Source organism: Python bivittatus, unplaced genomic scaffold (assembly GCF_059951505.1).
Source record: "Python bivittatus isolate LINGU-HERP-01145 unplaced genomic scaffold, Pbiv_v1 ctg000400_np1212, whole genome shotgun sequence".
Lineage (NCBI taxonomy): Eukaryota > Metazoa > Chordata > Lepidosauria > Squamata > Pythonidae > Python > Python bivittatus.
Window position 1 is genome coordinate 7,712,151 of NW_028277073.1, and position 27,149 is coordinate 7,739,299.

General features: G+C 36.9%; 1 protein-coding gene across 1 annotated transcript; it reads left to right on the forward strand.

The window, feature by feature from the left end:
* Positions 1–1,434: 1,434 nt before the first annotated feature.
* IPMK (inositol polyphosphate multikinase) lies at positions 1,435–24,563 on the forward strand. The gene is made up of 6 exons (XM_088144396.1): positions 1,435–1,829; positions 8,010–8,095; positions 10,373–10,469; positions 12,388–12,560; positions 15,333–15,414; positions 19,071–24,563. The coding sequence occupies exons 1-6, from the start codon at positions 1,643–1,645 to the stop codon at positions 19,667–19,669; spliced, it is 1,224 nt and encodes a 407-aa protein (XP_088000522.1). The 5' UTR covers positions 1,435–1,642; the 3' UTR covers positions 19,670–24,563.
* The last annotated feature ends 2,586 nt before the right edge of the window (positions 24,564–27,149 follow it).

The window sequence follows — 27,149 nt, forward strand, 5'->3', positions numbered from 1 at the left end:
ACAGATACAGCAATATGGACAATAGCATTCTTGCACTATTTATGTTCTTAAGGTTTAGCATAACTGATAAATATAATAAAACAATGGCTATGGAGTCCTTGAGGTTCTCTGAGCTTGGTTGCTTTCTTGCAAGCATTTTGTTACCTGCCTAGGTAACATCTTCAGTGCTAGAATGGGATGGGGTTTGCTCTCTGTTTATATACAGTGGCATGCCCTGCCAGTGTTAGTGTTAGTGTTAGTGTGGGTGTGGGTTTTGTTTTATTTTGTCCCCCTCTGGTAGTTCCTTGATTAACAATGGCTATAATGTATTTTTTTTTCCAGCTTGGAAGGATCCAGATTCTTTCATAGAGTGATTGGTGGTACCCAAGATGCTAAAGGTTGAGTACTACCGGTATAAAGCCGAAGCATTTCCAGATCTTAAACCTGGCTCCATAGCATATTGGCAGTGAACAAACAACCTTGGAACTTTAACTGAAATCCTTGGACTTTGCTTTGTGTTAATAGAACAACGCCCAAGTTCATTTGGAATCAGTCTTTGTATATCTGGGAGTAATCCCCCAACCTCCTGTTATCAAATGGTTTTGAGTTTGAATCTTGCTTTGTCCTAGCTCATACGATGCCTTTATATAAATGTGGAACTTCCGTTTTTTGAAGAAAATAGCAAAGGTTGTGTTAGGCATACAGCAAGCCATGAAATCATGCAAATGTTTGAGTGCCATGGTGCCAAACTTTTAGTATGAAGTTGTGAAGTATACAGCAGTTTGTACACTAATATTGGACAAAGACAATGTAGTTTTTCCTTGCCAATGTTTGACTTCTCTGATGACCTTGAGTTCAATTTATCCAGGTGAATAATGAAATAATTTCTATACTGCTGCCTATCTTTAGATAAATGATTCTAGATGGAGCCTATAATTTATCGTTCAGTGTGTTGTGCAAACCCAACCAACTGGGATAATTGAGTAAATCGGGGTCATGTTGACCGCGAAGAAGGCACTGGCAAACCGCTTTGTGCTGTTGGCAAGAAAACTGTATTGATGTGTCCATGCAACCACTAGAAGTCCAGCTCCGTCTTTACTTTTTAAGTACAGGAAAGAATCTGATGGGAAACTCAGCCAAGTGGGTTTAATAAACCAAGAACAAATAATGATTTAGCGAGTTGTATGAACACAGCGTGGTTTATGGCTAAACGTGTTTCAAAAACGTAGACAACTCTGATTTTTCAACCCACCACGGTGAATCGAGCCATGGTTTAGCACGAAGTGTTAACCGGGTTGCAGAGCGGAAGCCACTTTCAGAAATAGCAACGAAGAAACAGCACAAAACACCTCTCCACCAACGACTAAAGCGCCACCGCCGCCGCACGTTTCGGAAGGCACAGGAAACACATTCAGGGCACTCTGAGCCGAAGACGGCTTCAGTCGCTAGCAGTGCGCAAGCGCAAGGTGCGCCGCGCGTGCTCAGTAGTGCCCCGGGTGCTCTGCCTCGCCAAGCCGAGGAGAGCTTAGCTCCCTGAGGGAGAGAAACGGACGCGGACGCGCGATGGAGCCGCGGGCCTGGCCGGGTCCACGAACGGACGGCCGAGGCGGCGGCGGGCCTTGAAGGCGAGGCGGGCGTCGCAGCCATCGCGGCCCTCTAGGACATGGCCACCGAGCCGCCGCGCTGTGCCGAGAACCGGGAGGCCGAGCGGTTAGAGGGACTCCCCAGTTCGGCGGCGGCGGCGGCGGCGCCGAACGGGGAGGAGGTTGGAGCGACGGTCCGGCTCCTCGACGGCTGCGTGCCGCTCTCTCACCAAGTGGCGGGGCACATGTACGGCAAGGATAAGGGCGGTAAGTGGCGGGCGAGGCGGGGGGAGGAGAGGCGAAAGTTTGGCCCTCGGGGCTCCGTTTATCGGGTGGCGGGAGAGCAGTCCGGGCGCTTGGCACCCCCTCGCCGCGGTGTAACTTCCTCCTGCCTGTTCCCGGGAACTCCTTTGCGTTGGAGCCGGGAGACAACTGGTGCTCCGTCTCCCGCCATGTCAGCCCCTCTTTCTCCTGGGTTTCTGTCTCTCTCCTCTTTCACCGTTTTGTATTATGGGTGTTGCAAGGTTTCGGGGTGGGGGAAGGACCGGGTGGATGGGAACAGCTGCCCGGTTGGTGGTGGTGGGCACAGCCCTTCTGGTGATCAAACCATCCAGCCCACCCATTATGGCACGTCGCACCACTATCTGCTGCCCTAAAGAGCTCAGGACAGCCTGCGTGATTAACTTCCTTTTGTGTACTAAACAATACTGTCAGAGCTGTGGGAATGTGACTTACAAAGAGCGAGGAAGTCAGTAGGGAATGATTTAATGGTTTTTCTGGCTCAGTAATCTGGCGAAGGAGAGGCTGAGTTTTGTGAGGCAAGCGAGGTGGCAGAATAGGGACTTCCAGTTGAATTTCCTCGTTCTCAGGATCAGGAAGTCTAGCAGCACCTTTTCTGACTAACAAATTTTATGAAAAGGCATAAGCTTTTGTAAGCTTCAGCTCACTTCATCGGATACATAGAATGGCTAAACTGAGGTAGGGTTTAAGTTGGGATGAGGGAGGAAGGGAGAGGAAGACAGGTTGGACATGCAGATGCAAGTTATATGACAGGCAGATTACAAGTACTTGTACTTTGTATTTTGGTGAATGTCTCATCAAATTCCATCGTGGCTTCAACAGCTTCCACCCCATCGTCAACCTCAGTCTTGACGTATATACAGAACAAATTAGAAGTACTTGCTCTTTGTAATTGATGAATGTCTCATCAAATTCTATCATGACCAACAACTTCTACCCCACCATCAACCTTGACCTATATACAGAACAAGTCCACTTCCTTGATGTCATTGTATTTGTAGTCTGACTCACATGTAACCTGCATCTACATAATCAGCCTGTCTTCCCCTCGCATCCCAGTTTATTAAATCCTACTTTAGTTTAACCACTCTGTGCATGAAGAGAGCTAAAGCACACAAAAGCTTATTCCTTTTAATAACATTTGTTAGAAAAGGTGCTACCATATTTCTTATTTTGGTTAGCATAGGCTAAGATGACTGTCCTCCTACTTGTTCTCAGGCAATCCTACTCTAGCTGACAGTTTTTGCAGGAACACAATACTAACTCCATGAGATTGATCATTTAATTGTTTTAGCAAAAGTACCAAAGAAAAATAATTGAAAATCAGAAGATCTGAAATTCTTATAAACCTGGCCTTGCTTCTAGCTTTTTTGTCAATATTTTATCACGTTATTTATAATACAGCATGGTAGCTTATGGTCAATATATTTTCATTTCTTTATATTTATTAGTGGAAGTAATAGACTAGTATCGTGTTTTCTTTCCTGAGGAACAATTTAATTCCTTATCTTGTTATAACTTCTGTACTGTGTCTGCTAAGAAACCTGCTTCTATGCTTGGTTTTCTAAATGGGAGGGAATTTACCTAATTCTCTGTCTCCCCCAATGATTTCTTAAAATGGCTTCAAAAATAATTCCAGTAATTCTCCAGGTGGTTATAAAACTAGTCATTGAGTTAAGTTGGGATGAGATCTCTTGTAGGTTTCTACAGGAAATAGACAAAATATAGGATAAAGAAAGTGATGTGCTTTTCTTTTTTTAAAAAAGGAAGGGTCTATATTCATGTGTTAACTGAACCATGTTGGTGAGTTTTTATCTGGGTGCTCTCAGTCTGTCTTATATGAAATAGACATGGGTGGTAATGACCAAAGAAGAAGAATGAGAACAAGGAGTGGGAAGAAGAAAATAATGAGCCATTAAAGTATTTATTTTTGTTATATTTGGATGGTATCAGAAGGTTCGCTATGCCATAAGATAGTCTTAGTTATTTTTCATAAAGTCAGTGAACTTCAAAAGGGTTTACTGGAAATGTTCTCATAAAACAAGAAATGAAAGAAGGCTTGCATGCCCATTTAGAAGAATTTCTAAAGCAGCAATTTTTGCTTTGTCCATTTTTCCTAGTCTGCTTTTTATAGACTTATATCAGATGGAACATTGTAAAACAAGAGTTTAGAAAGAGCTTTAATTAGCTAGTAAATTGCCACCATTTGAAATGAAAACTTTTATTAGTTGCAATCTCCAGAAGAAATGTTCATTGCTACTACTGCTTAGGCCAATCCTCTTAGACTGGAGTCAGTATTTTGTCTAACAAAATATGTGGTTAAATTATCCTGACTGCAGAAAGACTGACACAATTTGTGTAGGTTTAAGAATAAAATTTCCTTCATGTTGACCTCAAACTACTAGGGATTTTATGGTAGAAGCAATATGGAAGAGGTCTACCATTGCTGTTTTTAGGATATGTTTTTTTTCAGTGTAGCCTACAGCTCTGGTATTTTCTGATGATTTCTCATCCAGATATTAGCCAACTCCAACCCTCCTTAGCTTTTTTCAGATCAGCCAGGGGTGTGTGGATGAAGGCACTATAAACCATGAGTAATAAGTTTATATTCAGGGTGCTGTGAAAGGTATAGCTTTGTTTGTAGAATTCAACTTTTTTAACAGTTTGGTTAACTCTAAACATTTTTTTTTATAGAACTTGGGATTTTGAAGATAGGATTGAAAATGCACAGAGAATGGCTTCTTAATTCTCAGACACCAAAGTGATAGCTGGAAAACATTTTTTGATCAGAGATGGGGCCTTGGTGCTCTGCATGGTTTTCTCCCAACCCCATCCCCTCTAGAACTAGCAAAAGCAGAATTATCATAGTTCTGTGATAATGCTAAACTATCATGTATAAATCTTTTAAAATAAAGATATGGGAAGGAGTAAAACCACAATATTATAAGCTGAAATAATACCACAAATCACTATTGATAATATTGATACATAGTTCAGTTGTACCCAGAAAATATAATTTTCATTGTGCTTTCTCTAGTTGTAGAGTTCAAAGAGTATTTTTTATAATCATAATAAATATATTAAAATAGGAACCTTGGTTATTTTTTAACTACGGGTGTAAATAGTTAAGGAGCCAGTTTGGTCTAGTGGTTAAGGTGATAGATAGGAGTGTGGAAACCTGTTCTAGTGCTGCCTTAGGTATGGAAGCCAAATGGGTGACTTTGAGACACTCTCTTTCAGCCCTTGGAAGAAGGCAATGGTAAACCACTTTTGAAAATACTGCCAAAAAAATTGCATGGACTTTTCCATATAATCACCGGGAGTCAAGAGTGACTTGAAGGCACATACACAGTGCAAGATCATTGTTATTTTTTAAGAAGAATGTGATTTCAGTTAGGTTTGTCCAGCCATATATTATATGAAATTGTTTGCAATAAGTGGGGTTTTTAATGGCTAGTGTTCACAACATCTGGGGAAGCAGAGTTCTAATCTATGAAATCATATATGCCATAATTAATGGGTTACTATTTAAGATACCATGATGCTTTATTTTTGCTATAGCCTGCTAAAATGCTGTCTCTCTGAAAAAAACATGATGGTAGAAGAGACAGATAGCCAAACAAGAAAGGCAGATAACAATGGACTTGAAAGTTAATGCATTACAGATGTAATGTAGAGATGTACAGATGTAAGATGTACAGATGTAAGATTTATGGAAATGAAGGAATGTGCATCAAATAGAAATATACTTCTTGCTTGAAGTATGCTGATTAAATGGTACTCTTACCTTGGTTACAGAGACCCACATTAATTCTATCAGCGTTTCAAAATTCAAAGTTTGAACCAGCTAGATAGAAAATTTCTCAGTGTAAGGCAAGAGGCCAAGAGTTGCAACAGATAAACTAGGATAAAGTTGTATACAGTAGTACTATAGCCTGCTGTGAATCAAAATGGCTCTACTAATGGACAGGCCCCATGTCATGTGGGCCAGCATAGGTCTAGGTAGCGTCTTTTGTGATGTAATTCTTCATAGAATCTGTGCATAACACAGTAGGCATTAAATGTAATTTTCTTACATAAAACAAGCTGCAATTCAGCATCACAGAATATTACAATTGATACAACTGAGACTCAGTGCTAAGTTTAAGTTGATGTCTAAAAGTGTATGGATGTATGAGTATGATGGTAGTTTTGATGAAATAAATAATCTGTGTGCATCCTTCTTATAAAAGGCAATAGTATGATTTCTCATTAATTATCCAACAAGCATTATTAACACACATTGTCTAAATAAAGTTACTAAGCATTTAGTACAAGAGAATGAAAAACTGGTGTCATAGTTCCTGCAGTTTGTAAAAGCCAAGGGGACATTCAAGCTAATCTTAACTAATTTCTGAGCTTCTTAGATCACAAAATCACTAATAATGGAATATATAAAAAGTTTCTAATTAGTAACTTAAGGATTTAACCTGTTCTGTTGATTTTGAGAAGTTGTATCCTGTGCTATTCAAATTTAAATCACAAGGTACTGTAAACAAAGATAAAAACTATTTAAGCTTTGCCTGTACCACTGAGCTCTGGATCAGCTGCAGCTTCTGAATGTTCTCCAAGGGCAGCCCCATATAGAGTGAATTACAGTAGTCCAAGTGGGAGGTGACTAAGGCATGAGTCACTGTAAGGCTGATCCAAAAATTGTGCACAGTTGGTACACAAGGAAAACCTGTGTAAAGACCCCCTCTAGCCACGACTACCACCTGTTCTTTGAGCAAGAGTCGTGAGTCCAGGAAGAACCTCCAAATCACTCACCAACTCTGGGGAAGTACAGCATTACCCAGAATTAAATATGGAGTGTCTCTGAAATGTGGAGGGGGTGCTCAAAACCCTTGCAGCTACTCAGTTTTGCCCGGGTTGAGATGAAGCCTGTTCTCCATCCAAACCCACCCCCAGCCCCCTTTCTTGAGGAAAGAACCTTAGTCACATCACTTGGTCAGCCCATGGCAGAGTTGTACAGCTGGGTATCATCAGCATATTGATGCTCATGAATGACCTCATTCAGTGGCTTCATGTAGATGTTAAACAGAAGTAGGGAGAAAGTAGAAAGGGGCCTTGGGGGTCAATCTTCCCCTCCCTCAACACTGACTGGAACTGGTCTCGGAGAAAGGAGGAGAACCACTGCAATATTGTACCTCCCACTCCCAATCCCCTGAACAAATCCAGGAGGTTACCATGATTGATGCTATTGAAAGCACTGAGAGATCAAGGAGAGCCAGGATAGATGCACTACCCCAATCCTGAGCCCATCAGAGGTCATCCTAAAGGGCAATCAATGACGTTTCACTGCCATACCAGGTCTGGATTCAGGCTGGAAGGGGTCCAGATAATCTGTTTCTTCCAGGGCCCTCTGGAGCTGTAAGCCAACCCTCTTCTCAACAACCTTCCCAAGAAAGTTGAATGTAACCAATAATTAGGTTGTAAAATTGCCATATTCTTTAGGTATTTACCATGTGAATTACAGTTAATTCTGTAAGTCAAATTAAGCTCCAGAAATAACTTTGCTCTGCAGTTTGTAGTTCTGGTCTGCTGCTAATCAAGTTGTGATTAGTTTGCAAATAATGGGAAACTGCAGGTCACTTTCCTTTTATGTAAGCAGGATTGTATCTTGACAATAATATTGTTCGTTAAATCTCAGTGAAGTGAAACTCCCCAGAACTAAAGCAGTTGGTTAAAGGAATGGAATTAGTTTAAAAACATTATTTTACTCAATATGTGACAGGCTTATTTTGCCTATAGAATAACTACTAGACTCAGAGGTTCTTAAATGCTTCTGTCATAAGTATATTGTTGAGTTATCTCTCTTCCTTGTCTTTCTTCTGAGCATTCTGGGCAGTCTCAGAAAACATTTATTCAGTACAGTATGCTGCAAAAACTGAGTTACTATTAAAATTCACAAGTCTGCCTTCCCTGTTTTATTTATTTCATATATAATAATTAGAAATTGGTTTTCTAAATTAGCTTTCTTGGGCTTTTATGTTAAAATTACTCTTCTGTTTTTGACTTTGTGTTCTTTATGAAGCACTCAGCAATACTGAAATGATACTGTAGTTTGAAGATCAGCATATTAGGTTTTTTTTTGTTTTTTTCTCTCAGGTATATTGCAGCATCCAGATGGCACTGTCCTCAAACAATTGCAGCCCCCTCCTCGAGGACCCAGAGAACTAGACTTCTATAATAAGGTAAAATAATTCCTTTTCTAAAGCAACTGGAAGCAATTTTTTATGTGGAACTGAACCACCCATATTATCCAGGTGAATGTGTCTTGTATTTTATTTTATTTTTGTGCTGCTTTCCATTATTATAAATTGTATAATGATTCTGAAGGCTTTAAATTTTTGGCCCAATGCATTTAACTGTTGTACGTCTCCATCCCTTATGTACTTAATCACATTTTCCAAAGCTGATCAGTCTATATCATCTTGACTTGTCAATTTAGATGCCGTCCTGTGATAGTAAAGGGTATATACAGAGTTATGTGTATCGTTAGAAGTACTGCTGTTTTGAAACAACTTCTTGAAATTTTCTCAGTTGGTTACCTTTGTTGTTTAGAAAATATGGCATTATTCTTTCTGAGGGAACCCAGAATAGCACAGAACAATAATAGAAAAGAATCAGTGATAAAACTATTCATAAAGACAATAATAATTAAATCAAAATTCATTTTAAAATAGTAATAAAAAAGAAATCATTTGTCATAAACAAAATTGTGCTTAGTCTACTATTTTTGTTGTTTAGAGAGCATAGATAAGCCTTCTTTATTTAGACAAATTTTGTATAGGCTTTACAAGGTTTTTTGTTTTAATTACACATAGAAATTATAGTTTTAATTTCTGTGTATATCAGAGTTGTACCAATAGGTGACATTTTTTTAAAAAATCCTCAGATTTAATTCTTGGAAACTACCTTCAGAATCTGTTGTGTATCCAGTTGAGTATATCTGAGAGTGTTTAGAATGAAAACCTACTTAATGGGAGGAAAAAGTAATTTATCAGTAGTATGAATGATCAGTCTCATTTCAAAAATTAAACATTGTCAAAAGTGTTCAGGACTGTCTCATATTTTTACATAGCAGTTATTCACCATGGGAATTTAATCATGTGTTTTGTTGTTGGAGGGTGACTTATAGTGTTCATGTCCTTTTCTATTTTCTAAGAATAAAATTTTAAAAAGGGATATTTAGACATTTGAGCATAAAGTAGAGGTGATATCGTGATAGAAGCTAGTTTAATTTTAGTTTAATATTCATGTTCACCTATTACCCTGAAATCATAAAGCCAGAGAGATAGTAACTAACTGTATCCTTGAAGTTATTTTCTGGCTGTCTGGAACCCGCCCCCCCGCCGACCAACTAGTATTTAAAACATAAATACTTTTTCTTTTAGAAATAAGATTGTGAAGTCCTTCTTGCTGAGTTGGAAAGAGTGCATAATGTATCTCCCACTGGAGTTACCTAGAGTAACAGTAATATGAACATAGAAAGAAATGTAAACAGTTAATTACTGTAAGAGTGCTTGAACAGCTTGCTCTGAAACATTCAGTTGTTTCAGAGAACAGAACAGAAATGATTCTGTTCCCTTTTCAAACCGAGATTAGTGTGCAGTTGACCCATTTAGGATGATTTTCATGCAGCAAAGTGTACTTTCTATGCATGCTGATTAGATTCTGCAGTTTCTGAGTATAAATCATTTGATTATTAGTTTACTTCTGCAAATTGAGAGTTTGGAGAGGAAATGCTTGTGAAATGAATAAAATAATTTATGGTATATTAAGACTAAAAATTTAAGCTATTACAGTTCTAAAATTAACTCACTAACAAGCTTCATCTCTTTCCTAATTTATATAAGAGAAAGATACTGCAATCTATATTCTGTCAGCTATTTTTTTCTCACCTAATTAGTTACATTTTCTGTCACAAAAGGATTGAAAACAAGTTTTATTCAATAATTTTCAGGTAGCTTTCCAAGGGTATATGGCCATTGCACTATAATCTAATTTTTTAGCTGTTGATACAAATGCAAATGTTTAAAGGCTTGACTAAACATCCTCCTCATACGTGATTTTATCACAAATTAAGATTATAGAGGGTCCCCATATTTTATCTGCCCTTACTGCCAGCCAGTTTTATGAAGTCTGTAAAAACCATTTAACCTATTTAGGTTACTTATATTTCAGAAGTCCCTAGGGAGTTGTGTGCTCTAGTCAGTGACAAAAACTATGAAATTATTTTTTTATAATAAAATATTCAGATCTGTATTTTTGTTAGGAATAGAACAGTTAGCAACTCGTTGATTGTCTATATCCATATTGTTCATACTGGAGATAACCCTCATTTTTATTCCTATAAATTTGGTATTTATAAATGTAAGGTTTAAATTTCCAAAGTTGCTATCATAACAGATAAGTGGATAATTTATTACAGGTTCAAATGTATTTCACTAACATTTCTTTTATTTCAGGTATTTGCTGATGACTGTGAAGACTCTGTGTTTCTAGAACTACAAAAATATTTGCCAAAATATTATGGAACCTGGTCATTGCCTACTGCACCCAATGGTACTGTTGCTGTATTCAGTGTGCTAGGCATGAATTTTATGGGAATTTCTGTGGAAGTTCTTCTAAGAATATATACATTAAAGTTCTGTCACATAGAACTTCATGAAAAAAATATGCTGATGTATTTAATTGAGGAGAAAATTGTGTAAATAAGGATTACTTTCTGTAAAGTAAACAGATTTTTCTGTAAAGTTGAATTCAGCCTATTTAGAAATACAATAGTACTTGTACATCAAAATGCATATCCATCTTTTCCCAACATTATATATTATACAATACAATTATATGAGAATTATGTATTAAGAATTATATATTAATTTAACATAGCATTAGGGTCAATTACATTTAAGTTTTTCACATTCACAAACAAAGCATTATTATTCATAGATGTATCAAAGTGTTTAGATCAAAGTATGTAAACATATTAAGTGTGATTTGATAGGTTTGAGCTTAGGAAAAGTTAAAATTAAAGCGATAAGACTCATAAAGTTCTTATGTGAGTATCATGGGTTAAAGTACCATGCATGGCAGTTATCCTAAAATATAAAGGATTGTTCATGGGGTGGGGTTGTTGTTGTTTTTTTGCCACTGATTTTTCTCATCATGCTTCTGTATGGGTATTGATAGGCACAAGGAGATTTTGTTCTCTTTACTAGATGATTTGTTGTAACCATCATTGGTTCTTCATTAAGGCTGAGAAATCATTTCTGCAGGGAATTATGAGTTTTAAAAATTTAAATTCCATCATGCAATCTAGTCCAGCCATGTGACCAGATTCAAATCTTAACTGTATAGATTGATTCCCTGGTCCCAAGCTAGTGAATCAATAAGTGTTCTTGATTTCGTACCATGATTATAAGATCTGAAGCTCTCCCCACCTTGCTCAGAAGAGAATTTCTGTTAGAAAATAATTTCTCTTGTTGTTTCTCTAATGATCTTAACCAACTTTAAATATAATATCTGCAGTGCTATTAGCTATGGTTAATGTTAACCAAGATTTGAAGTTAGTTGCAAATATTGGTTAAGAGGAACTATGACTAGACATAACTATGGCTAAAGTTGATAGAGAAAAGGAGCATGATTGACAATTAACATTAACATACATGAACTGAAGAAATGCTGGGATTTTGGCCTTCCTTTCCAAGGTATTGAATCATAGTCTGGTATATGGTAGTCACATTTTTTTTTTCCAGCTATTGAGAAAGCTGAATTGCGAAACTTTCTGTTCCTCACCTTTTGTTTGGGAAGGAATAGTCGTGCCAGATTTTCAGGAAAGTACTTTGGTTCACTTAGTATTCTCTTGGACATCTCCTTGCTGTCAGACTTTGTTTCACTAAAAAGCTTGCTGCTGTAATCATTCATGAAGTATTAAGAAGAAAGTTACTGCAGAATTCAAAATAATGTTGTGTGTAAGCTGCATATATATTTAGTGAAAATGTTTGCATGATACACTAAGCATGGTTTTATGTTAACTAGGGTTATGTAAAATGTTTTGAGTGTGAAACAAAACAGAAAAATGCCTTTCTGTTTTGTGCACATTTTTTGTATTTACTGTATTAAAGGAATTAATGCTATCTCCCTTCTCAACTGTTAGCCAGCAGGCAATCCTGTAGTTGGTCACTAATCCCAGAGAACATATATTTTGTTTTCTTAATTCATCCTTGTATAGTGAAAGAGGATGCTTTATAATTATTTCTGAAAACTAATAGGTACTTAACTTAGCCAGTAATCATAGCTCAAATGACACATTGGAGTTGGCTAAAGCGAGCTAACCAAATTATAATCAACCTATGATTGAAATGCCTTGATTTAACATTTGTTTGATTCATTGTCCAGATTCAGATTCCTGTTAAGCCAAACAATGTGTTTAGCATGGAATGAAGTTATAATTTCTTGATTTATTCTTAATTGTTTATAGATTTGTACCTGAAACTGGAAGATGTGACACACAGGTTTAAGAAACCATGCATAATGGATGTAAAAATAGGCCAGAAAAGCTATGATCCATATGCCTCTGAAGAGAAGATTAAGCAACAAATCAGCAAATATCCACTAATGGAAGAGATTGGGTTCTTGGTGCTTGGCATGAGGGTAAGCTGTTCCTTGGATTTTAATTAGAGGATGCTCTTGAAGAGATGTGTGCAGCATAAGTGCTCTCTGGATGATTTTTTTCTTGTGAAGAGAAATTAGGAGTTGGTTTTGGGTTCATATATTTTTCTTATATACATGCAGCCTACACACAATAGGAAACATTTCCTGTTTCCATCATTACAGTAAAATATAGGACAAAATGCATCCTTATTTTCTCTCGATGGAGAAGTAGAATATGCATATCTGAAGTCTGCTCTTGATCTTTCAGTACAGTCAGAGAACAAAAACATCTGAACAGGGTGTGCAAGATTTTCTTTTTCAAAAGAGATATGTAGAGATTTATAAGTGTCCTGGAGCTTTATTTATATTCTTGTCATTTTACTTTATTACTGCTTTACTTTTCATTCTTTATTAGACTTATTTTCCTGTGCACAACTTGTGGCCATGCTTTCTGTTACATACGTGTGCATGAGTGGATAAGTATTCCATTTCTGTGATTCTTTATCACCCTTTCCTTTTCCATATTGTGGAGATTCTGACTTCCATTTGCATGGAATCGTGGAACTCTGGTTAAATGTTAGTTATCAATAAGAATAGGTAGAGAGTTGAGGGAAGGAAGAGCATTCAGCTGCAACCCCATCCGTGATTATAAAACATGGCTTTATAGGTCTTGGCTTAGAAAGCTGTGGACAAATGTCCAGAATTGGCCCTTGCTTGATTTCTTTGGAGAGAGAAAAAAAGAGAAGGCAAGAAAGGTAAAGTAATTAGGATTTTTTTTCACTTTTTGCTAAAAGGATGTGTTGATTTAGAGATTTATGTCACAAAGTCATTCATAACAGCTGTTTTCTCAGCAGTGTTTAGTCAGTTGATTCCTTTTTATATCCAGCCAGATGGAGATATGCACAAGACTCCTTGAGATGTGTTTATTAGATGTGCATTTATATGTGTGAGTATATGTACATATACACATATACACATGCTAAGATTCCAGCAAGTTGAGCTAAGTAAAGTTGAGAATATTCTGGTTTTGTTAAATAAATATATTTGTTGGAAATGGAAGGTTTGTTTGTTAAATAGATGAAATATTATCCCAGCAGGTGCCTCGTTAGTATTGTTTCAAAACATTGATCTAATTTAGCTTTGTGCTATCTTTCCTGATTAATAACAGCATTTTAATATGACAAGAATAAATTAATAACCTTATCTTAAATCTAGTTAAGTCATATCCAGCTAATACCAGATTTATTTTAAAAGCCACTCTATGACATCACTGTTTTAGGATCTTTGTGGTTACCTTCTAGTTTATTTATTTATTTTATTTATTTATTTATTAAAGTGATTTGAGTGTAATACTGTATAAGCCCAGAAAATAAACACACTAGATAGATAGTTTATCTCTCTACTGTGGGAGGATAAATATGTTTGCCCCTGCTGGAGTCTGGCATAGATTGTATATCATTAAAATGGGTCGGTTACCTTACATTATAGACACAGACATACCTTGTGAGAGGTTTATATTTGTTTGTTATTGTTTCAAGCACCTCCAAGGGGTTTACACTAGGAACATTATTGTCTAAAGACCTTTGACAAGTTACTTACAGCTTTGTTGTAGTACTTGAAAACTAAGAAAATATATTTTGGAATTCTTTTAAACTTGTTACCTTATTACATCAAATTGATGGCTGGACAAGGAAAATGGATTCTCCATACCCTTCTTATTGCTGAGAAACTAGGCTTTCAACATTGGAAAGATAAATCTATGACTCCACTTAGTAGATTGAAAACCTAATGTTACTTGTGATGTATGAAATGAGTTTCTTACACATGTGGATTACACAGGTAGTCCTTGTTTAGTGACCACAATCAGGAACGGCAACTCGGTCCTTAAGTGAAATGGTCACTAGGTGAAAACATGACTGTGCTTATGATCATACTTCAGCTTTCCTTTGCTTTACAGATCTGCGAAGGTCATAAATGCAAGGATTGGTCATAAAGTTACTTTTTCATCACAGATTTAACTGTGAATGGTCGCTAAATGAGGACTATGGATGATTATAATGAAATATGGTTATCTTTTATTGAAATTATTGAATAAAACTTTATATGCACGTATAGATGCATGAGAAGCCCTCAAATATATAATGTGATTGTTTTGCTGTTTAAATGCATTTTGCTGTTTAATTAATTAAATAAATGCATTTTGTAAAGGCACAGAATTTAAGCAAGGCCTTCCTGTTTTCTAGATCTTTTTAAAATTTATTTTTTGCTACTGTATGTGGTTATATACATTTGTATTTTTTGTTCAGTTTCTGGATACCTGAATGCACCATGTATTCATATTCTCTGAACCAAACTTGTTTTGTGATCATTTTTAGTTAATTTAGATTCCCAACAAAAAATTAAGCTATCCTTTATCATTGGCTCATGTTTGAATACTTCATAGGGCAAATGATTTGAAGGAATCTTTCTTGACAATTCCTCATTACTCAGAATATTTATTTGCATTGGTTTCTTTGATTTTTTCTTGGATTATATAGTAAAGAAAATATTATGATATTCCTTCAAAAAATGTTTTCACTCAACATACTCTATTCATATGTTTTGCAAAGTGATCTTACTGAGCTAACTAGGTCTAACTCCTGCAATTCTCTCAGACTTCTGTGGTCTGAAGCAAAACCTTTTAATATAAGTGTAATATTACATTAGAATTAGAATGGAAAAAAGAGTTCAAGAAATGAGGCAGAAATTTCTCCTTTTTTTTTTTTTTTAAAGGTTTATCATGTCCCTACTGGCAGCTATGAGACACAGAACCAGCACTATGGAAGAGGATTAACAAAAGAAACTATAAAAGATGGTAATCTTTGTATAAGAGCATAATTTTTAATATGTCTTTAATTACAGATAACCTTTTTAAAAGAAACAGCCAGGCTAGAGTTTGTGTTACAGGCTCTGATCTATATGGTGTTCCTGGTAGTTAAGAAAATTGATATTAACAGGAAAAAAAAGGAATTCTGTATATTGGATTGCCAAATGAGAGAAAGAAATGGCATGTTTTTTTTTTATCGGGGTTAAAATGAAAATAAGAGGCTGTTGTAAAATATTGTTGAAGATATTTTCCAGTAGTATTTATAGAAGGGATAAAGCTGTTTTATGCACAAGTCTTCATGATGTAGCACATGCTGCTTAAACCCATTTGTGACTGAAGTAGCACATAAGCCTTAGTAATAAATAATAGTATATCAGGAGACAAAGGGTATATAAATCCCTGAAGTATGGCTTTGGCTATGGATCTTATTTATTTATGGATCTTATTTATTTATTTAGATTTCGAAGGCCATCTGAATCCCAAATGGCACTTTCTACATAATTAAAAGAAAGGAAAACAAAACAAAAAGGAAAGAGCTCATGTACCTGGACAAAACACGTGTTACATGATAAAAAATCCACCAGGGGCTCAACAGTCAATCCCAGGCCTGGAGTGCAGCCATGTTTTCAAAGACTTGTGGGAGCTGTGTGGAACTCTGGGGGGATGCTGTTCCAGGGGGCAGGTGCTGTGACAGAAAAGGCATGCTTCTGGGGTCCCACTAGATGATATTGCTTGACAGAAGGTGCCCAAAGTGCCCCCATTCTACCTGATCTTACCAATCTTTTAGCTATGTTTTAAAAAAAATACAGACTGCCAGTAAATACTTAGTCCTGCAGATTGCCTGTCATTTATTGCTCTTCTGGTTAATGACAGTGAGAGAAAGTTTATGGACCCTTTAAAATTATCTGCACTCTTGCTGTACTGTAACCTGAAATAATCAGAGCTTCATTTAGGCCCTGTTAATAGTTACAGAGATTCTGGTTAAACAAAGTACACTTAGAACAACGTACTGTGTCATATGTTTATTGGATACACGGAGCCAATGTTCACTGTCCTTGAATAAATATGCAAAGCCCTAAGATTATCAACTGTTTTAAGTGATAAAAGTTGAATCAAATGTTCTAATCTAAAGATGATAATTAGGGCTTTCTCCTATTAAAAAACAACAAAGAAAAACAAATCCACAAAAAACAAGTTGCTTGTCACCACTGATTTCCAACATGGGTTATGGAAGCAAATTATCCCCTGATTAAAAGAGATTTCTGCCAACCTCAGAAACAGAACTGTTGATGCTTAGCGGACTGGAAAGGGCAACAAATCACAAAAAACTTTGGCCACTCTCAGTTTCTAGTCTGGTAGACAGTGTATAAATTGAGAAAGTACAACACCATTGTTACTCTGCTAGGAATGGTTGCCCAACAAAAATCATGCCAAGAGCAAGATGTATAATACAGTGGTACCTCAGGTTATGAACTTAATCTGTTCCATGACTCTGATCGCATCTTGAATTGATTGCAACCCGAGGCAAATTTCCCCATAAGGTTCAATGTAAATACGGTTAAACAGTTCTGAAACATATGGATTTTATTTTTAAACCACAAAAACATGAAAAAAAAGTACAGTACAGCACAGTATGAAGAGGGAGAATGGGGTGGGGAGGCAGTTATTGTTTGGAGGGAGAGTCCCCCTCCAAAAGGACATCGGGGAGATCTCCTTCAGGGGTTTCCTCTCTTCTTTGCCTCTTAGCTACAGGCTCAATTCTGGGGAAAAACCTGTCTAAAGTCAGTTTTTTCCTGCGCTGCATAACCGTCCGGAAATGAAATTGCCATGCTGACAAGCACACCAGAAACCTTCCACAAGCCTCACCGAACGTCTCCTTGCTACCGCGATCTCACCCACAGGAAGCCGCGACCGCGTGGCAGCAGGGAAAATGGCCGCGGATCCGGTTCGTAACCCGAGGCGGAGTTGGCAACCCGAGGTAAATTTTTGCAGCCGGAGCTGGTCGTAACCTGAAAAGTTCTTTAACAGAGGCGTTCGCAACCCGAGGTACCACTGTACTTTGCATTATAAGGAAAACACAGAAGACTAATATGCATGAGAAGATCCAACGAAGGAATCTTCTGCTCTCCAGAAAATACATTGCTGCTCACCTCACGTTTTCTGAAGACCACCTAGAGGCTATACTATGAGCAGATGAAATGAATGGAAATTTTGGCATTGATGAGAAATACTACGTTTGGAGAAAAAACATTGCATTCCAACAAAAGAATCTCATTCTTTAGACAGTCACTCATGCTCTAGTCACCTCAAGTCTTTTGCAATGCACTTTATGTGGGTCTGTTTTCAAGTAGCTTGAAAACCACTTGGAAGCTTCAGCTGGCTCAGAACGCAGCAGTGCAGGCACTGATGGGCATGCCTTGGTATTCCTATGTGATGCCTCTGCTCCGTGAGCTGCACTGGTTGCCACTCCAGTTCTGGGTGTGATTCAAAGGTCTTTTATTACCTATCAAGCCCTACATAGCATAGGGCTAGGTTACTTGAGGGACTGCCTGTCTCCCATGGTTTCTACCCAGCTGGTACACGCCAAGAGTTGGCACACTCTGAATCCTTCAGTAATCAGTGTCATCTATTGGGACCCTGGAAGGGTGTCTTCTCTGTTACAACACCTGCCCTTTGGATTGAATTCCCCCCTGAAATTTGCATGGGTCCCACTCTGTTGGCATTCCATAAACCCCTGAAGACCTGGTAGTTATCCCAGGCCTTGGGGTGAGATGGATGGGGCCCCTTGGATGTGTTTGTTGCTTTTGTTTTCTATTTGTATATTGTGCCTGGATACCATCTTGTTTTTGGTTAGTATTGATTTTTATGTTGCTATTTGTGAACTGCCCAGAGTCAGTTGGAGTAGGACAGCATTCAAATTGAAATAAATAAATGAACAAACCTGCAAAGCTTGGTGGAAATATCATAGTTTGGGTTCTTTTTCAGGCTCAGGGTCAACATGGCTTGCAGTCCTTGAGGGAACAGTTGTTTCTGGATTGTACCATCAAATTCTACAGGAGGATGTGAGGGTATCTGGGAGCTAAAGCTTATGCAAGAGTTGATCATGCAGCACAACAGTGATCCTAACCACATTAGTAATCTGCAACAGAACGGTTAAAGCAGAAAAAAAATCCATGTTTTGGAATGGCTGAGTTAAAAACCTGACTATAACCCTGTTGAAAAGCTGTGGCATGAGCTGAAAAGAACAGTTGATGCAAGACATTCCAACATACCAGTGAATTAAAGTAGTTCTGTAACGAGGACTGGGGTACCTTTAAACCATTGTGTGAAATTGATGAGTGCAAGGTTATAGATAATTCTAAAGAGTTTACTAATTCACTAGTGGTTTATACACCACTGTATAAACTTGAGTTGTGGAACCAGAAGTATATGAAGTGCTATATACTTTGTAATTGGATGAACTTCTGATTATTTCAAGCATGTCATTTGTCATTTCACCGTAAATTATTGCAGTTAATTTTGAAAATTAGAAATGCAAATTTAGGGTAGTAATAACATATTACTGAACTTTGTAGTGCTGATTTAATCCTGAATTCTGTTAGATTAAGGTATTTATCCACTAATTAAATTTTTTCTTTTTGTAGGTGTGGCTCGATTTTTCTATAATGGATACACCCTGAGAAAAGATGCGATAGCTGTTAGTATTCAAAAGATTAAAGAAATCTTGCAGTGGTTTGAGAGCCAGAAGCAACTTAACTTTTATGCAAGTTCTTTACTATTTGTCTATGATGGTTGTTCTCCATGGCTGAATGATGGCTGTTTGGTTGAGAAGAGCAAAGTACCCAAGGACCAAGTGCCAAGAGATAGTACAGATAATACTTTGGAATATAACAACAATATTCATATAATCAATGCCTCAGAAATTGGGAAGGTAGAGACTTCAGTTGGCAAACATTTTTCTAAAACGTATGCATTTCACAAAAGGCACCAGAATCCATTTTTGTTAAGAGACAATCTATGGAAGCGCAGTGCTTGCTTTTCACAAAAACATTTGAATGGAAATGTTATACCTCAGCTGGAAAAAGTTTTCAGCCATATGCCCACTACTCTTCCAGGAAATGGAGAAGTTGAAGTCCGAATGATAGATTTTGCTCATGTATTCCCTAGCGATGCACAAGATGAGGGCTACATTTATGGTCTGAAAAACTTAATTACTGTCCTTCAGAATATTTTAGATACCTAGATTTTTGCAGTGATTTTTATTAAGGGCCAAATATAATGAAAAGCAACAACATTTCTGCACTTGTGATCCTTGGTTTATATTGTTCTACATTTTCTTGTCTTTACACTTTTGGTAGAATTACCAGGTATTTTATAATGTTACTCAGGAAAATTATTCTGTAATTAGTAAAAGAAAACCTAATGAGATTTAACTGGTAGTTATAGGAAATTACATTTAACAAACAAAGCTTACCTGATATTGGAGAAATCTTGCATTGGTTGAAATGACTGAGTTATTTTACATCCTTATGTATTTTAATTGAAAACCTGTCATGCAGCCATAATGTTGAGCCATATCTCTCATGGAATATTAGAAGATCATTAGAGTATAGTAAAACCACAATTTAATAGACCATTCAGGATGAAGGGGTTTCCATTAAATCCAAATTTACATCACTTTTGTGGATTTATATTGTTTGCATAATTACATAATTGACAAATGGTGTCATTTGCAGTATATAACAGAGAAATCCTTCATTTGACAAACAAACCTGAATTGGAGTCTGAACAAAAAGTTTGTCCATTGTATCAAAAATCCACCAAACTGAGGTCCATTAAACTAAGAATTTACTGTATTATTCTTGAGTATTTAATATATTTTTAAAACTGGAGCTAATAATATTTTTAAGGAGTACATGTTTAAAATCTATTCTAGTTTAACAGACTTTTTTTAGTGAGAGATAATCATACTTGTGCATTAAACCTGGGTAGAGGTGTTGATCTTTTCATGGCCAAATACTCTTACTGTGTAATATATAACATTTCCCCCCAAAATGTATGAAATAGATATGAGCCATATAAAGAACATAAGATAAATACTGTTTTGAAATGTATTTCAGAGGTTCTATTAGAAAATGAATAATCAAATAGTCAATCAAAGGTAGCTTTAGTTATTGCAGAGGAGGAGCAAAGTGTCTGAAGTTACTTTTTAAATAACATGTTGGTATGAACATTTTGTATGGGCAATTCATTATACAGGTTTGGATTTGCAAATGGAATGATTGATTTGCTTTGTAGAAGAAACATGGATATTGTAAAAAGCTTCCCCTGGAGGAAAGGAGAACGTGATAGTGATTTTCATTTAACTCTTTTCCCTATTTCATTCCTAAACAGTGTGGGAAGTCGTGCTGGGGATTGCAGAGAGAAGGAGGAATTAGTAAAAATCATCCTTACATTCAACTCCTTCAGTTCAACAGAACTTTGTGCTGATATGAATTTAACTTTGAACTGGTAGATAGTAGGTGGTAAATAGCAGTAGTTTAAATTATACATTTATATTTTATATTCCAAATATGTTATAAAAATCTCTATTAAGTAGATTTGTTATAGGTTATGAAGAAAGCCTTAATAATATCAGATATTCAAAGGTAATATTAATTTAAGAGTGATCACAAGAATCCGGTGTTCTGTTAAGTAATTTAAGCCATATTGTTGAAAAATATTTGCTATGCGGAATTGTCCAAATCAGTTTTCATGATCATTGGTAGCTTATTCTATAGTAGTCATTCTCTCATTAACTATTATCAGTTAACTTGGCTATATCTATATATCTGGTGCGGGCCAGGAATGTTTTCATTGTGAGCCAGTGAAAATATATAATTTTACATCTTTCAGGCAATAACTTCTGTGCTTCATAGTATTTGTAGTGTAATTGTCTGTTGTTCTGCTAACAGTTTAAGGAGCTGGAACAGTAATTACTCAACATCTAATTTTCAATTTTTATAATTGAGTTATTACAAATATATTTAATGTAAACACATTTCCTTTTGGAAAGTAAACTTTAAATTGGAAGCTAGGGAGAGGTGGTTATAGTTACAGAAGTAACCCATCAAATTTTTTACCTACTGAAAAGAATATGCAGGTTAATTTTACTGTCTACTAATGTGTAAACAGTTGTGAAATAAGCATTTTGCCACTTTCACATGTGAACAAGAAATTGAAAACCTTAACTAGAATGGTATGGTTTCCTAGACCTTACTGGCTTATTCCATCACTTCCATTTGCTGTTCATAGGAAGCACTGTACAGTGAAGTCCCTTGGATATATAAATGTAAAACTGATCTTTATATTTCATTTTCTTCCCTGATCCTACAGCTTATTCTGTATGTTACAACTCTGTGTATAGAGGATACCGATGGAGTCCTTCATAGTCACATTATGGAAGAGTTATCTCAATTTTACCCATTTAACTGCTTGCTTCTAATTGAAATGAATATGAGAGTCTGCATGTTAAGAGTCTGTATAATAACAATTATTTTGAGCTTCAGATTTAAGTCTGTAGATAGAGCAAGGAGTACGTTAGTGTCTAAACTGTGTTCAAATTAAGTTACATTTCTTTGGAAGGAAGACTTCCAAATTCTTTAGAAATAGATATAAACAACTAATGACAACTACCACTGACTCAGACAAGCTTGTCCTTGCCACAAATGCAGAATCTTAAATATTGCTTCCAATGAGATTATGAAGATGCTCCTTTTAAATATATTATGTGGAAAACTGTGTACAAACTATTATAAGAATTTTAATTGTATAATTTTTATAGCCAAACAGTTTCATTCTTGGTATTTTGGATATTTTGCTTCTTGTTGCATAGATCTATTTAGAGCAATGGTATTATGAAATGTTAAAACTATTTTACTTAACTAATGTTGCAGAATTATGCAATTGTGTATAATCATGTTCACATGAAGGGCATATATTGAGATGGGAGCTATTTTTGTTGTAGAGGAAAACTGCCTTTCTGCTTACCCATATGTTAGATACCATCCCATAATAGATGCTTAAATTTTAGGAAGGGACTATTTTCAGTTAATGTGCACCTAATTCAAAACTTGGTAAATTACAGTCTGATACCATGCATATCTGAAAGTAAGTCCCCTAAATAAGCAGTAGTCATTACTTTCTAAGTGTGCATAGAATTTTAGCCCTGGTCTGAAATAGCAGAACTAAGGGTTATATAGAAATGTTACATCTTTATCAGAGTGCAAAGGGCTGGCTAAGTTTTGAGAGGCAAAAGCAGATCAGATACTAGTTTAGGAGGAGAAAAGGGCATAACCACTAAGTCTTTCATGCAAACCATTTTCGAGTGGTTTACATTGCCCTTTTAAAGGACTGCAGCTTGTATAAATGGTAATTCCATATTATTTTTAAATTTACATTATTTGCAATAACAGCCCCTGCTGAGTGCCTTCTGCTTCATGTTTGAAACCATTTAAATGACGTTACGCAGCATCCAGGGTGACAAAATGAAATGCTTTAATTGAAAGCTTGAATATAGTAATATCCCACAATAGTTAGGGAACACTGTTGTAATATTTTATATTTATCCTAAAACCATTTTTGCTGGTAAAAGCTCTATTTCATCAATTTTGAATTGTGTTTACAATTCCACAAATTAACTGCATATTCAGGAACTGAAGATCTTCCTCCTGCCAGATGTGGGGCTCAAGGGATATTGTCTAGGTCTCTGTTTACCAGCAGAGGCAGTGACATCTGTAGCAATAGTGCTTGGGAGTGGTACATTTGACAGAAAGAAAACTGGGGCATGGACTGACATACTGCCCCATCTTCTCTCAGCTGGATCTCCCTCATACCTGACCAGGATACTGCAGTCTACTCAAAAACTGGGAACTTAATATGCAATCATATGGATCCCTATGGCTTGTTGATGCTCAATAAGGATCACTTAATTAGAATTTCTGGTAAGAGGGACTTCCATCTTTATGACTATGAATAGGCCTTTAGATTTATGAACATAGTTGAATGTGAGCCTCTACATCATGCATGGTGAACAGTTTGAACATACACAAGTTCTACTTGGAGGCTAAAGTAAGCAAGATTCGGTTTGTAATTTACACTGAATTGAACACAGTTTTTTTCCGTTAAAGTGGAATTCTTGCAGATCATCTCCCTTGAGAAGCTTTATATCAATTTTTTTACTTATTTCTGTACGAACAGTTCTTGCTGGCAAATCACTGAATTCAATTGTAGAATGATAGGCCATTCAACTGTGAAATATTACTCCATTACATATCCACAAGATAAATACTGCACACTTATAATTGTGAATTACAGTTCTATTAACTGAAGAGTTTATGCACATTTAAAACTTCCATACTATGAATATTCATATTAATCCTGCCTCATTTTTAACATAAATTAATTTATTTGTCCTTAGTTTTGTAGGCGTGGCTTCTTTATATTTAAAATTTATCATTATGTTAGATATTGATATATAAGTTAGCAACAGGAAAGAGAAAGCAACAGTGATATTGGGAACAAATATATTTTTACACACTGTCTAAATGATGATCTACATACGCTCTCAAAACATATATCAATATTGGCACTGGATAGAAAATCTCAACTGGCTGAACTGACTTTGATTCAAATATCCAAATATGATGATATTGCACATCTTAATACGAATGATATGAGTGACATAAGCACTTTAATGTTGTGGGAACTGTACTGGAAAATACATGGAAGCATATGAAATTGCACCTACAGTTACTGTGTATTAATTTGCAGTTTGTGATGGGTGGGTGAAAGGGAGACTTTTACTACTTAAGTGTATTGTATCTGAATGAATGTACTTTGTCTGATCTCATTTATTTCCTATTCAAGAAGCCTGAATTGTGTTGTGCAGTATTTGACGGGTTTATGTGTTTGATTGTATTGTAAATGATACTTTAGGCGGGGGGTACTTACTGAACTGCGGAGATTTGTTGGTTACTTTATAGTTTAAAAAAAAAAACTATTATGCTATATAAACCAATCATTTTGTAATTTATGTGATATTTAGATAATTCTAATAGCTGTATATTTGGCTGACTATTAAAATTTCTTTTAATTTATCTTGGCATTTTCCTTGTTTTTTAAGAAATATTTCTTTTGGTATAAGAAAGCATTTTCCTAGCCTTTCAAGATACAAAAAACCTCTCACAAATACTATCGAGCCTTTCATACTTTCCTTGTTTAATATCAGTAACCTTGATGATAAAATAAATTAGGTAAGATGGAAGTCCTGAGAAATTTACAGATAAAAGTTGAAGACGGAACACATAGCAAAAGGTAGGTGATAAAGGGGGAGGATGAGCAAAGGTAAGCTGGCTCCCTTTGATTCAGTTGTGTCTTTCAGGACTTCTCAGTAAGGAATGTCTGATAAGTTCCTTTCTACTGTTAGGTACTGCTGCTTAAACATTTTTATTGCAGAAAATGTTTTGATTGACACCATTGCTTTTACCACACATATTAGTGTTTCGTTATGTGGTAGTACTGTGTAGGGACTTAAGATGCTAACCTACACATATGCTTTGAACAAACAGAATCACAAACTCAGAGAAAAAGAAATTAGATGCTTGGAATGCAAGTTTTCAGAGAGCAGCTAAGCTAAAATAATAACTTTAGACACCAGTTCTAAGACCCCTTTATTTAATTCCAAGAATCCATTGGATACTCCACTCCTTATACTTTCCAATACCCAGATGAATTAATGCAATCAGTATGGATAACCTTATCAAACACATTGACTACATCCTATCACATGACTAATGATTGTGTAGTTGCATGATAGCCTCTGAAATGAAAGGATGATTTGCATAAGTCTGCCAACCACAAAGGGTTGACACTCTATGATGTCAGGAAACAGACACCACAAGAACTACCATAACTCTATTGTTGTAGGGCATAATATCAGTCTTGAAATCCTGACAAAAGTTTCCCTCTGCCCCCTTTATATCAAAGAGAATCAAGGTGGGGTAAACTTGAGTTTGTTTTTTTTCCTCACCCCCCCCCCTCACCCGCCTTCCCCTGCCTGAGCTGGTGTTTATGTAACTGTTTTTGCATTCCTCCTTCAAGGTTATCTCTTCATGCTCCTCAACAGCTTGTAACCCCAACCTTCTTTAGGCTCTTTTTAACCCCCAGTATCAATCTTGTTAATTCAGTGCTTCAGTGTAATTGTGTTCTGGTCTCTGGTTCAAATGCATCTCCAAAAAATTGTTCTTCAAATTGGTGTGAGTAGTGGGAGACCAGGAACACAGAAGCAGGGGTTCTGCAACAAGCATCAGAACTTCACATTGAGGTACAAGTTGGTGAGACTGTCTTCCCTGTATGTCTGTGGGGATACTATGGAATGCTGCTCTTGAGAACTCTGGTGGCAGCAGGTGATCAGTTTTTACTCTAGGTATTCTTATATTGTGAATGTACAGGTGGGCTAGGTGTTGAATAGACATCCATGTTGCATGTGGGCCTGGGTGGATGAGTGGCACCTTAGAGATGAGCGGGCACTTCATACATCTTTGAGTTGATGGAATTGTAATGACATCTTGGAGATGAGTTGATGCCTGAGGTCTAGAAGGAGGAGGCATCATCTGTGTCTTACTTCAGGGTGTATACAGTGTATCTGTATCCAATTTTGAAAATGGGGGATATTTGGTGTAATTACACACGAGAAGACTCAAGTGTAAAGTGTCAAGCTAGACGTTCCTGAGTAAGGAATTGGGGAAAAAAATGTTCCACATGAACGTATGTGAAATATTTATGATCCTTGGGCCAATAAATATACAAGTGGCATGTCTACACAAGATCCAGCAGAGTTTCAATTCCTGATGGACAGAACTTTTGAGGATACTGCAACGTTATATGTGATTTGATCACTGAGGAGTGGGCCAACCTGGTATGTATTACTGAGACCTGGCTGGGCCCTGAAGGGGGGGTTCCCCTTTCACAAATGTGTCCAGCCAGGTTTACAGTTTGGCACCAGCTGAGACCCCAGGGCAAGGGAGGAGGGGTAGCAGTTGTCATCCAGGACTCTCTATCGGCCTTCGGGGCGCTGCTCCACAAGTGGCCAGTTGTGAGACCCTGTTCCTGAAGCTGGGTTTGTAAGAACTGTTGGGATTGTTGCTACTGCACCAACCTCCCTGGTGCGTAGAAACCTCCCTGCCTGAGCTGCTGGAGGCAGTCATGGGGCTGGCAGTGGAGTTCCCCAGTCTTATGGTTCTGGGGGACTTTAATCTGCCATCCCTGGGATGTGCCTTGGAGGCAGCCTGGGAGTTCACAGCCACCATGGCAGCCATGGGCCTGTCCCAGATTATTTGCAGCCCGACTCGGGACAGTGGCCTCACACCGGACTTGTGTGACCCTAACCCTAACTCCAACCTCAAACATGTCCCATCCAGAGAAGGGGAGTTCGACTATCATGCCCACAACTATTGGAAACTCAAACTTCTGACACAATTTGTTTCTACTGCAGGACATCCAATTACCAGAGAGAATATACAATATTCATGCTCCGGTTATACACTCAGACCCTCAAACAACCACATCAACACATTCCCAAACCATTAGTATTTCAACTTAGCCTCTTCAACCTGAAAGTCTAGAGGAAAATGTCAATGTTTTCTGTTAGGAAAGCTGAGACCCAATTCCACTAGCAAAGAGGA

What these genes read in the sequence shown, in the direction of transcription:
- IPMK (XM_088144396.1), top strand. Translation starts at nt 1,643, where the DNA reads ATGGCCACCGAGCCGCCGCGCTGTGCCGAGAACCGGGAGGCCGAGCGG. An exon ending in ATTGCCTACTGCACCCAATG is followed by an intron (nt 10,470 to 12,387) that starts GTACTGTTGCTG and finishes AATTGTTTATAG; the next exon opens with ATTTGTACCTGAAACTGGAA. An exon ending in TCTTGGTGCTTGGCATGAGG is followed by an intron (nt 12,561 to 15,332) that starts GTAAGCTGTTCC and finishes TTTTTTTTAAAG; the next exon opens with GTTTATCATGTCCCTACTGG.